Source organism: Nymphaea colorata, chromosome 1 (genome assembly GCF_008831285.2).
Source record: "Nymphaea colorata isolate Beijing-Zhang1983 chromosome 1, ASM883128v2, whole genome shotgun sequence".
Taxonomy (NCBI): Eukaryota; Viridiplantae; Streptophyta; class Magnoliopsida; order Nymphaeales; family Nymphaeaceae; genus Nymphaea; species Nymphaea colorata.
In genome coordinates this window covers 43,777,521-43,790,994 of record NC_045138.2, presented here as the reverse complement: position 1 = coordinate 43,790,994, position 13,474 = coordinate 43,777,521, and the positions used below count along the sequence as shown (strand labels likewise).

The 13,474-nt window shown below is 41.0% G+C and overlaps 1 protein-coding gene across 2 annotated transcripts in view; it reads right to left on the bottom strand.

The window, feature by feature from the left end:
• Positions 1-13,474, bottom strand: part of LOC116263140 (DExH-box ATP-dependent RNA helicase DExH1) — a 100,160-nt gene that overhangs the window by 78,625 nt on the left and 8,061 nt on the right. Inside the window, exons 3-7 of one of the 2 annotated variants that reach the window (XM_031642752.2) lie at positions 12,233-12,332; positions 11,950-12,162; positions 11,561-11,656; positions 9,983-10,258; positions 51-254 (exon numbers count right to left, since the gene is read on the bottom strand). In XM_031642752.2, coding sequence (XP_031498612.1) covers positions 51-254; positions 9,983-10,258; positions 11,561-11,656; positions 11,950-12,162; positions 12,233-12,332 — 889 coding nt within the window. Of the gene's footprint in view, positions 1-50; positions 255-9,982; positions 10,259-11,560; positions 11,657-11,949; positions 12,163-12,232; positions 12,337-13,474 lie in introns of both variants that reach the window. The other variant, XM_031642761.2, reaches the window with a different exon arrangement.

Sequence of the window (13,474 nt, the reverse complement as noted above, 5' to 3'; positions counted from 1 at the left end):
GGAATAGAAATAATAAAATCTTTGATCTTGCCAAATATTCTAGTAGCCACCGGTATGTGAATTGTAGGAGAATTTCCAAAATATTTGGAGAAATGTTCAGCATTGATTGTGGCACTCATTAAAATAAGCCGTAAATCTGGACGCCGAGGAAGAAGATCACGTAAGATGATTAACAGGAAGTCCTCATTAATTCCTCTTTCATGTATTTCATCCACTAACAAATGGCTGACACCAGATAATTCTGGTTCCTGAACCTGTTGCATTGCATAAAAAATTAAAAATGTTCTATCAAGAATAACAGTGGATGACACAAAATATAGAAAAGAAATACTAACTTGAACAGGAAAATTTTTTGTGTATTCTTCAGTGATATAGACAAATAGTTCACCACTACACAACCCACAGTGGCAATTTATACACATAAAGTTAAGCAAACTAACCAGAATAAAGAATGTATCACAAATTATTTGTGCCATGTACTGATAAAATAGATAAATGATAAGTAAAATGCACCCCAATGTATTTCAATATATCCTAAACATAATGTGCTGTTTTCGAATATAAAGACATAGTGAATAAGATGCCTCACTTGGACCTCAAATGACTCCTGCTCATGTGTTCAATTATATGGGGGGGATTGTCAACTTCAGATAAACAAGCCTACAACAATACCAATAAGACATCTGACCTAACAATTTACGCTCAGCTTTGAGCTGATAAGGCCAATGTGCTAATAGATACCCTTGGCAAACGACAAATGCTATACTATTATATATAGAGATATTCATTTCAGCTAATAACAACATTGCTTTCCTTTGCTTTGCTACCTCTGCTTCATCATGGCAAGGTTATTGTGACAGACATGTAAAATTACACCATCGAAGACCGAATGGCTGCATAGAAAGTGAAGATAATATGTTCCCTTTCCAAAAGCTCTATCAGCTTCTCTACATCAGATAAACATAGACATAAATGTCATTTGAATGAATAAATTATTCATAATCCTTGAAAAAATTATGCATGGCTCTAATATTTAGCGTGTAGCCTAGATAAGGAAACTTTGATATTTATTGTATTCAAGCCTTCAAATGCATAAGCATATAACCTAAAAACTTAGCAATGAAAATGCCACGGAAGATGGAAAGTTTCAGTGTAGCACTTAGATGAAGTAAGCAATGAAAACACTCTTTTCAACAAATTTTCTTTTTCAAAGCCTGTTTTTCTGCATCAAATAAATGTGGATATTGTTGCTCCAAGTGAGTAATTTTTCATAGCCCGTAGAAAGATGTATATTTCTAATACTTCAATGCCCAGATGAAGAATTTTTTTTATGGTTATAACCTTATAAGTTTTAAAATGCTTATGCACATGAGCTAAATATAAAACAAAAGAAAACGCCAAAAAATACAGACAAGGATGCACAATCTCAGATGCATGCCAAGAAGACATGCCAACAATTAACTGTTCTAAATGTCCATGTGACAGGTAAATTATGATGATGTCAAGCCCACTCCATCAAATGTTTCAGTCAACTAATTTGTAGACATGCTATGTATGTTTGGATCCGGGTCTGGACCCTATCCGGCCCGCAGCTTTTATTAATAGTTGTTCCAGTCTTGGACTGTTTTTGTAATTTCTTCTTTTTACCCTAATTCTCATTTAACGTTAGATCGTGCAGTTTTCTCTCTCTCTCTCTCCCTCTCCTCATCTCTTTCTCTCTCTCTCAAGCAACATGGTATCAGAGCGGGCGAAGTGACCACCGGCAACTGTCCAACTTCCGGCGACCTTCTCTTCTCCGGCGATCTCTCTCCCTCCTCTTCTCCTCTCCCTCTCTTCCTTCATTTGTTCTGGTCGGCAACATCAGCAAGGAGCGTGGGAAGGAGTCTGTCCACGCTTAGAAATATGTGTGAATAGACTCCAACCATGGATATCAAAAAAAAAAAAAATGGCACAGCTATGTGGGAGTCTGTGTCTTTTAATATCTTATGGACTGACATAAGATGGTGGAGCAGCCAAATGAAGAACTGCTGGTTGAGGAGTAGAATTTTTTTTTTGGTAGTCGTGGTGTGGCTGTTGTCTGGACAGGAATGTGCTGTGTGGGAAGAAGTGCTGCCCATCTACACGTGAGTGAATTTGTTTTGTAGTCGTGGAGTGGCTGTCAGCCATGGACAGCAATCTGCTGTGTGGTTGTTTATATTTTATTTGGAAGAAGTGCAGCTCGAGTGAATTTGTTTTGTAGTTGTGGAGTGGCTGTCAGCCGTGGACAGCAATCTGTTGTGTGGTTATTTATAGTTTATTTGGAAGAAGTGCTGCTCATCTACACGATATTTTTTTTGTTGTGGCGCTAGTCCCTGTTTTTCTTATCGGCCTTATTCTGCTCTATATATTCTCTTTCGGCTGAACTATTGTGGACAGATTTACAATGGCTGAAAATCTCAAACCTGATTCCTCTCATGAGTTTAAAATTGGAGGCAATCCATTCTCATACGGTTCTACAGTTAAATTAGATGGTCTTAATTATGAAATCTGGTCGAGATCATTCATGATGTCAATCACTGGACATCGAAAAAAATATTTACTTGAGGAAGATGAACCAGTTATCAAGGCTGGAAAATATGCTTCGTGGGAAGAGGATAACAACATGGTTATGTCTTGGATCATGAATAGTGTGGACTCTTCTATTTCTCCTACCATTGCATATTATACTACTGTTAAGGAGATGTGGCATTTTTTAAGTGAGACTTATTCACATGACAAAAAATATGAGCAAGGTATTCCAGGTAGAAGAACTATACAAACTACAACAGGGTGATATGAGTTTGCCCCAATATTTTGCTGCAGTCAAGGCCACTTTTGAGCGACTAAAATCCCTTCGGCCCCCATGTAAGTCGTGCTATAAGACCCATTATGAGCAAAGTATGGTTTCCAAGTTTTTGGCAGGTCTTTCTCCAAAATATTCAGTGGCAAAGGCACAAATGCTCACTGGGAGTGATATCTCTGGTTTGGCAAAGGCATATAACAGGCTAAGTCATCTGGCGATTACTCTACCTCAGTCTGTCAATAACATCTGACTTCTGAGTATGAGCATATATTATCTCAAAGAGCTGCTTCATATTCCACATCAGTCTCTGCCTCGTCTGGAATAGTTGGCTCTGCTCTTTCCACAGTTTCACACGACCCAGGTACAGTTTGGATGATTGATTCAGGTGCCTCGAGGCATTTTTGTAGTCGGCCGCGTTTGTTCTCTTCTTTGACCAAGTTTGATCGGCCACGGTTTGTTAAATTAGCCGATGGCAGGTTCTCTCCCATTATGGGAAGTGGTGATGTTAAAATCTCCCCTTCATTAAGTTTATCAAATGTTTTATATACTCACAAACCTATTGTCAGTACAGCAGCTAACATCTGGTTTGCAATGTAAAGTCATGTTTGACCCTAATTCTTGTGTATTTCAGGACTTACAAACTGAGAAGATGATTGGTGGAGGTCATGAGCAAGGGGGAGTCTACCTTTTGTCGACATCTGTGGATTCTACAGCTATTTCTATGTCCCAAAAACCCACTCCATAACAATGGCACCTGCGGTTGGGTCATCCTTCTCCATCGAAGCTGTGTCATGTTCTTCCCAATATGTCTATGTCTGACACCTTTGAGTGTGAAGCTTGTCAACTTGGCAAACACACTCGAAGTAGTTTTCCTTCAAGTTTGAGTCCGTCCAGTCAGTGTAACGCTCGTTCGTTTTGGCAGGTCGGGTCGGGTTAGGGTCCAGACCCGGACCCGACCCCCACTCGCGTAAGGAGCCCGACGCGAGGCCCTTCTCCCTCGCCTTTCCCTTTTTCCTCCTTCGTCGTCTCCTGGTGGTCTCCCGTGACAGCGCAGAGGCAGGAGAAGTGGCGGTCGGTGTGGTGGTGGCTGGAACGGCGACGGAGGTGGCAGCAGCGACTACGGCGGCAGCGGCTTGGTAAACCCTCTCTCTCTCGTGCGATTTTCCCTTCTCTGCCACTCATGCCCTTTTGTTTTTTTTCTCTGCCGCACGTCCCCTCTTCTTCTCTCTCGCCACTCTCTTTCCCCTTTTCCACTGGTTCTCTACCGCTCGACCCTCTTCTCACTCACCCGCACTCCCCCACCTGCTCTTTCTCTCTTCTCTCACCCCCACTGCCGTTTTCCCCCTTGACTGAACCCCTCCTCTCTCTATCTCTCCTCTCTGTCAGCGTCCTTTTCTCTTGTTCATTTCAGCTTTTCCCACTACTACCGTGGGTCTCTCCTAGCAACAGATTTGGTGTTGAACTTTATTTGGACGTGTGTTGACTCTTTTTATGGCGTTTTGGGGTTGGATTGCAGTTTAGGGACGTTTTTCCCCTCTTACCAGCTAGTAGGGCGTGTAATGAGCAGCGGCGGCAAGCAATCTCGAGCATTGGCACTTGATCGGACGTGTTAAGTGGTTGCTAGAAAGGTTGTAGCAGTTTGGACGCTTGTTTTGGGGTGAGCGATACCTAATCAAGCTCAAAGTAATGAATATTATCTTCTAAAGCATGTATAATTATTGTTCGAGCATGCTAGAGCTTAGAATTGATGACTTGTTAGTGATTTTGTTTTTGGGGGAAACTTAGGATTTGTGTTGGGAAGTAATGATTCGTGTATTTAATGATCGTTTAAGCATGATGGATTAATTTTCGAAGCTTTAGGGAAGCATGGTAGAGATTGTGAGGTTGTGGAGAAGATTTAGAACCGTCTTAGGGAGTGTAGCGCTAACTTCCGTGAACGGGTGTATCATGAAGTTAATTAGGGAAAGTATACGTATTTGGATGTGACTTTGGGGTTGATGTCTTAATTAAAGAACGTTATTGAGGAAGGAATTAGTGATGGATTGATTGATGGTTGAGGGTTTTGATATTTCGAGGCAACGTCAAGGCGTAAAGGAGGAGGCCTATTGGAGAGCTTGTTGGTCGACACTACCTGTCGACACCCTCTTGAGGCGACGACACGTGCCTCAAGGATTTTATTTTGTATTTGTTCGTTTTTGTTTGAATTGTGTAGGTATCTAGTAGAAACCTTATTCTTGTTTATGTTTGCAGGTGCACCGGGCACATCCCGTCGACCTTGAGTTCGAAGCTTGAGGCATTTTGAAGAATTTGGTGAGCACGCCACAAGTATGGCGACATTCCAGGCAAATCCCTGCCTGGGGCAAATGTGTGATTGTGTGCTCCTAGGATCAAGGGATCCTAGGATTGTGATGTTAAATTGATTGACTGCTTTGTGAATGAGTATATGTATGTTGCTTATATGATATGAATGGGTTAGAAAGATTATTAGTCTTTTGTTTTGAAAATGTTACGCATTGGCATGTGCATGCTAGAATTGATATCTGTTTAGGACAGATGAGGCGGGGTATCGAGTCGAGTGTCTCCTCGACCCCAATTGTACATTAGAAAGCATCATAGAATAACTGCATAGGACAGCTACGAGCCAACCGCAGATCGAGACTACTCTCTGTGGATTGACTAAGTTTTTCAAAGAGGTGATTGACGTGATTGATGTGAGGATTGATGTGATGATTGATATGAATGTATACGTTGTTGCATATGCATTGCCATGGGAAACGATGCAAATGGATGAAATAGAGGGTAATTGTACCCATATTGTTTGACGGCTAGCTATGACTGTTAGTGTTATGTGTAAACCTCGTGTGGAGGCAACTGGAGGTGTGAATGCACTCGTGGAGTGTACCAACCTCATGAGCTAGCCAGTCAGTTTGTGAATGCATTATTCTAATGATAATAATGAATGATTAAGAGATGAGAGGCCAGTGGGATGTGGCTGTGTGTTTGGGAGACGTCCCGTTCTCGCCACTGGTCTCGCCTGTCGGAGCGCAGGCGGTGCAAGGCCCCAAGGTTCTGTTGTGTGTTGTGCTTGGAGCGTTGGGCTCCCGCCTTCCCAACCTGGCTGTCCTAGGGAAGGCTGAGTATCTCACCTTGGACTTCACACATCCAGGGAAGAGTGCTCTACCGCTGCAGCGGGTGAAATGGATCCATACTGTTATGGGCCACCACGGGGGTTGTCTCTCGGCTGTAGGCCGCCCGCGGTGTGCACGTGCCTGTGTTGCACCCACAGGAACTGTTAATGCACTAAAGTTAATGAAAATGTAATGTGTTTGATAGAATGCATGTGACTGACACATATGTGAATGATATGAATACAAGTGTTATGTTTAAGTATGCTTCGCATGTGACTGATGTTGTGTTAGCGTGGCCATCAGGTAGCTTTTACGTGTCGTACTCTGACACGACATGACGATAGATGGGTTGATATTTGTTCTTTTATTTGAGCCTTACTTGAGAGGGTTTGGCATTTTCCTGACTTGTTGCCATACTGCGAAGGCTGAGCCTTCAGTTGTTTTCTTTTTCAGGTTTTGGCGGACCCGGGGCAACAGGTTGAGCAGATGGCTTCACTCACGTCCTACTGGGGAGGTTTTGGGATTGTCGTTTGTAGTGTCGGCGCGTCATGTTTTGGTTTTATTGATGTCTTCTTTTTGTTAGGCATCAATGTTATGATTTTGGGGCATTTTGGTCATGCACATAGATGTGAATTTGTATGAAACAAAATGGTTATATAAATGAAAGTTCGCCCCATTGTTTTGAATTGTTTGGCTCATCGTCTTTTTGAATTGTTGGGTAGTCACACCTCGATGATTTATGTTCAGAAAAAAAAAAAATAAAATAAAAAAATAAAAAGAGGGGGTTTGAGGGTTAAAAGGTCGGGGTGTGACAGTCAGAGTGTTTTTGATCTTCTTCATGTTGATGTGTGGGGGCCTAGTCGGGTTGCTAGTAGGTCTAAGTTTCGTTATTACCTGGTCATTTGATGATTATTCTAGAGTTAGTTGGGTGTTTTTGATGAAAGAGAGGTCTGATGTCATATGTATTCTCAAAAATTTCATTCTAGAAATAAAGACTCAATTTTCTTCTACTGTCAAATGCATTCGCACTGATAATGCCTTAGAGTTCAAAGCCTCCAACTTAATGCAATTTTAGCACAATCATGGTACAGTTTACATGTCCTCACACGTCCCAACAAAATGGGGTTGCTGAGAGAAAACATTGTCAACTTCTAGACATGGCTCATACTCTTATGTTGCACTCTCATCTCCCTACGGGTTTTTGGGGAGATGTCATACTTACTGCTTGTTACCTGATCAATCGTTTACCATCCTCAGCTATTCAAAATGAAATTCTCATCCAAAGAATGTTTCCCAATCGACCATTATTTCATCTTCCTCCAAAGGTGTTTGGTTGTACTTGTTTTGTTCATGTTCTGGGCCCACACAGGGATAAACTTGCAGCTCAGTCCATCAAGTATGTTTTCATTGGCTATCCTTCCCATCAAAAAGGCTACAAGTGTTTTGATCCCTTAACTCATAAGAAATTTATCAGTGCGGATGTTACCTTCTTTGAGTCTCAACCTTATTACATGATTACATCCCCTCTTGTCCTCCACAACAGGTGTCACCTTCTGTTCCTCTTCCCATTCCTCCCATCCCATTGGAGTCGGTTCCTTCTTACCTTGAGTTTGTTTCTCCCTCCAATAGTTGCTTTATGGATCCTCCACAAACTTATATCCGTCGACATAAGGCTCCTACTGTCTCTCCACCAATGTCTCCTCAGGAGGTAAGCTCTCATGAAAACCTAGATTATGGCACTCATGGCTCTGATAGGGCTGATGACCTTCCCATAGCTCTTCGCAAAAGCAAACAACAGTGTACTCTTCATCCTATATCTCAGTTTGTTTCTACTGATAATATTGGGGGTAGCCTGCAACAGTTCGTGTCAGCCTTGTCAGTGCACTTTGTTCCCTCTAGTCACCAACAGGCATTACTTGACCCGAAGTGGCGGCAAGCTATGCAGGATGAGATGGAGACTCTACTGCAACGAGGGACATGGGACTTGGTTGATCCTCCATCTGGTTGTGATGTCGTTGGCTCCAAATGGGTTTTCACCATAAAGTATTTATCCAATGGCTCAGTGTAACGCTACAAAGCTCATCTTCTAGCCAAAAGGTATACACAAACATATGGTGTTGATTTCTTTGAGACTTTCTCGCTTGTAGCTAGGATGGGGACCATACGTCTTCTTGTGTCAGTCGCAGTGCATTATGATTGGCTTTTGTATCAGTTGGATGTCAAAAATGTTTTCTTATATGGGGATCTTGATGAGACTGTTTACATGCAGCAACCCCCTGGCTTTGAACGTCAGGGGGAGTGTGGTAAGGTGTGTGGGTTGAAGAAAGCTATCTATGGATTGAAACAAAGTCCTCGTGCTTGGTTTCACAAATTCTCTGAAGTGGTGTTAGAATGTGGCTTTACGAGGTCTCATCTGAACCATTCATTGTTCATCAAGAAATGATCTAGAGGTACAGTTGTGCTAGTGGTGTATGTTGATGATTTTGTTTTGGCAGATGAATGTGGGCAGGAGGTAGCTCTAACAAAGCAGTTTTTGCAAAAACACTTTGTTACCAAAGATCTTGGTCAGCTACGGTATTTTCTTGGCATCAAAGTTGCTCGTAACAAGGAAGGAGTTGTGTTGTCGCAAAGGAAGTATGTTCTTGATCCTTTACAAGACACAGGGATGCTAGGAGCTAAACCAGCAACTCTTCCTATGAATCCACGCATCTATATGAGGATGACTCGAAAGAGGTAGCTTCACAAGCCTACAGGTCGTTGATTGGTAAGCTTCTTTATGTGACAGTGACTCGACCAGATATTAGCTTTGTCGTGGAAAAATCAAACCAATTCCTGGAAAAACCAAAACAATCACATTGGGATGCAGCTATGTTGATTGTCAAATATTTGAAGTCCTCCCCTGGCAAAGGCCTTTTCTTCAAAAAAGGTACATCTCTGGATGTTGAAGCTTATAGTGATGCAGATTATGCAGGCTCAATTGATGACAATAAGTCTACCACAGGGTTTTGTATGTTTGTGGGAGGAAATCTCATTTCCTGGAGGAGTAAGAAACAAAGTGTTGTTTCTAGGTCTAGTGCAGAGTCAGAATATCGTGTGATGGCTCAAACTGCTGCCGAAATGACTTGGTCTAGATCCCTACTTGAGAGTCTCAGTATTCCAACGTCTTTGCCTATGAAAATGTTTTGTGATAACAGAGTTGCCACCTACATTGCCAATAATCCCGTATTTCATGAGAGGACAAAGCACATTGAAGTAGATTGTCATCATATTCGTGATATGGTTCAAAGGGGAATCATCCCCACTATACATGTAGCCTCAGATGATCAAACGGCTGATATCTTTACTAAAGCGTTGCCTATTGCAGAGTTCTCTAGATGTTGTAACAAACTGAGCACGATTAACATCTACGCTCCAGCTTGAGGGGGAGTGTTTAATAACATTTATAATAGGTGGTCTTTTGAATATTTAAAAGTTGTATTAACAGCTTTCATTAATAGTTGTTCCAGTCTTGGACTGTTTTTGTAATTTCTTCTTTTTACCCTAATTCTCATTTAACATGAGAAGTGGGCAGCTTAATGAATTAGATCGTGCAGTTTTCTCTCTCTCTCTCTCTCTCTCTCTCTCTCTCTCTCCCTCTCCTCGTCTCTCTCTCTCTCTCTCTCTCTCTCTCTCTCTCTCTCTCTCTCGCAACAATGAGAATTAAGAGAAAGAGTGACCAGCAGCTGGTGAGCACTGGAATCCTCTCTAATCGTGGTTTTTTTTTCCTCGTGTCGAGGTTTTTCCACGTTACATCTGCATTCTTTGTGCTTGCTTTCTCTATTCAACATAATTCATATCTTACAGAAGGAACACATCCAACCTTTGTGTTTGCTGGCGGTTTTTATATTTCATTTTCATCAAAAGGAAAGAAAAAAAAACCCTCAAGAAGCGGCCCAACTTATAGGAGATAACCAGAACATATATTTACTTTAGTATGAGCCTATGCATTCGAACTATTCAGTGGAAATAGAGAGAGAGAGAGAGAGCTTATTACTAGGCGACGAAGAAGGACGCCAGTTGTACAAAATAGAAGCTGTGTTTGAGCAGAACGCTTTGCTTCCAAGCGGATCTGGTAGCCCACAGTTTCACCGAGGTCTTCACCTCTTTCAGTTGAAATACGTGCAGCAACAGATATAGCAGATATACGGCGTGGCTGTGTACATATTATATTACAGCTCATCCCACGGAAAGAGTCAATTTCTGCTTCTAGGATAAACTGTGGCAACTGTGTAGTTTTGCCACAGCCAGTCTCACCAGAAACTACTAGGACCTGCAGAAAAGCAAATAAGAGCGGTAAGGACAGGAAGAAAAAGATACTCCCTTTACTTGTATGACAGCCCATGGATAATTCATTGCTATTTTGGAAATAGAAAGTCAATGACAGCAACTTTACATATAACTTTGAAAAAGATATAGCCAAAAAAGAAAAGCAAAGAGAGCAGGCTTTTGACATTTACATTAGAGAAAGGGAGCATTCTATGACCTCCTTCAAAAATTTGATATTTAGTGAAAGTTCCTCAATTGAGCAGCAGATGAAATGAAATTTTTTGGTTATTAGATGAACTACAAAATCCTTTCAGAAAATCAATTTCAAACAAATCTACACAAAGGAATATATTTTGTAATGAAAGACATTTCTTTCTAACATAGATTTGTACAATATATTTTGGCACCGTACAAGTTAACATTTGAACCGATAGTAGAAACCAGGACAACCTTATTGATGAGCAGGCCCTTCTGGAGAAGATGAGCATACTGATGCGATCCTTTCAACTAGAAAATTTGTTGCAAGTAATCAAAAGGTCCTACATGAATCTATGGCATATGGTGCAGGTTGAAGCATCAAAAATTGATATATATATATATATATATATATATATATATATATATATATATATATATATATATATATATATATTTATTTATTTATTTATTTATTTATTTATTTATACATATACACATCAAGAACCAGATTTTACGAAAATAAACACATATATTCATTGTTTATATTAATCGATGGTAGTGTGATGAACCACACACATACAGTCAGTATTTGACGCAAATATATGTATCATTTATTTTTGTCAATCAACTTGAACCAACTCAGACTAACTTCTCCTGACTAGTCTTTTGGAGTCATGAAGGATCTGCCTCTGACTGGCGACTTTGGATTTTGACAAGTTGTACCCTATACTTTTCTAGTAACTATTTGGACTCTAATTGCTAAAACAGCATTTATTTGCCCAAACATTGTCAAATCACTAAATATCTTCTAGTTTTTCCAAGGTAAGCTTTCAGAGAATCAAGGTTTCAGATGCTGATGCAAATATGTCAAGAGAAGAAATTAAACTTCTGCACCTACAAATACTTAACCGAATAAGTTATTTTTAGATGGTATGAAATGTTCATATTCCTTGTCTTTTAATATCACTATTACGTTGTTCATGTAAGACTATATATAGGCCCGATAGTGAGAGATGAACAAACAACAGGTCACGCAACTCACACCTTAGGCATGCCCCTTCATTTCTCTCAGGGCATGACAGAGCCCACAAAAAGAGAAGTTACTGACCTGGTTTGCTGCGACTACTTTTAGAAATTCAGTCCTCACATTGTAAGCAGGCAACTTCTCCCGAAAAGACTGCATAGCTCTATAAGCAGGGGCTGCCTGAGTGTAAAAATCAAAATGGAGAAATGTCAAATAAACTCTCATAGTCCACAATGCATTGTTTCTATAAGTCAGAAAAACGCAGCATGAACAAACGAAAAGACAAAAATAACTAATCTTGAGGCATGAAAGCAAATGTGCAGGTGAAGACAAACTAGAATACCATACCTAAAACCCAATGTGACATTTCGAGACAGGTCCCAAAGAGAAAATGAGACAGGTTCCATAGGTCGTAAGTAAAGCACATGCTCACAATGTGCATTTCATTCTGTGTAAGAGAAAGAGATGCAAACCTTCAGGAGTTGTAGCTTTTCTCGTAGATCATTATTAGCCGTCTCCCTTGCAATGTCCCTTGCAGCTGTGCTACTGGATTTCGTTGCAGCAAAAGTGGAAGACTGCATGCTTCTTTGAGTAGAAACATTCTGAGACTCATCATTCTGAGGTGCTTTTGAAGAGCTACCCAAAAGACAATCAACTCTTCTTGCAGTCTCTGTAGACATGTTAATCTGCAAAGAACAAGGAATATTAACATGAAAAATTTCTAGTTCTAATACATCTGCAACCATTATGCTTTACCTCTTTCCTTGTAGATCCATGCCGGTCGTCCAAGTCTACTCGATAGTTTGGCAAAGGCAACTTGCTTACGACAAATGTTCTTCCCTTATTATATGCATGGCTTCCTTCCCATAACAGCAAGGCAAGAAAATACATTTCTTTTCAGATTGAGATGATCATTCCGAAACAAATCTCTTACAAGTAAAACTTTCTAAAAAATTAGTAGGGCAAACTAACATGCAAACATATTGCAATATTATCTATGTAAATAAGGTATCACTTGTAATAACCCCACACAAAAATGTCCCAAGTAACTGATTTGGCATCATCCTACAGCATTGTTTTTCAGCATCCCAAAGCACCCAAAAAGGCACAAGGTAGCAATTAAACTTGGATATATATGAACATCATTTCCTGTAAATTTGTCAGTATGCAGGTTAGACGTGTAGTGTGTGAACAAGCCAACGAGAGAGAGGGAGATAGAGAACAAGGAAGGGGAAGATCCCAGTCGCCTAGGCCGAGTGGTTGCCATAGCCAGGCTGGGAAAGAGCTGGGCTTGGCAGCCGTGAGCCCTGAGTGACAGATGGGTCCCCAGGTTGATGCCTCAAACTAGTCCTTTTTGGGTGCTTTTGCCACTCAACGGGGCTATACGACTACTGGTCGCAGGAGGCTCCGCCGAACAAGGCCGGGGTCAAGTTCGGTGTGAGGGCTGGCTGGCAACTAGGCTACAGCCAGGATAGGCTGCACTCGGCTAGGCCGAGGGAGGCTGCGGTCAAGGTTTGGCTGGCGCAAGGGACGCAGTCCCGCGGCTGGCACCAAGCTGGACAGGTGGCCAGGCTTGAGTAGGGCTGTTGAATGAGTCGAGCTAACTTGATGTCATCTCGAACTCGCTCGACAAACTCAACTCAAGCCCAACTCATTTAATAAACGAATCAAGTTCGAGTTAAGAAATCAACTCGATCATGTAAATGAGTCGAGTTCAAGTTAAGTGGGCTCGGCTCCGTTAAACTCGGTTAAGCTCGACAAAGAAAATACATATAATATGTCTAATAATGTTTACAGAAAAAGTAGATTGTTCACCTCAGTTTGTACCTTGGCTAGCAAACGTGAGGTTTAGTGATAAAGTTCCCATACTGCCTTTTCTTTTACAAATAAAATATTTTAATAAAATGCTTGGCGCAGCTCAAACTCGTCAACTTGAGTTTAATCAAGCTGCTCGAGCCGAGTTTGAGTTTTGTCTAAAACAATGTTATAAAAGGCGTA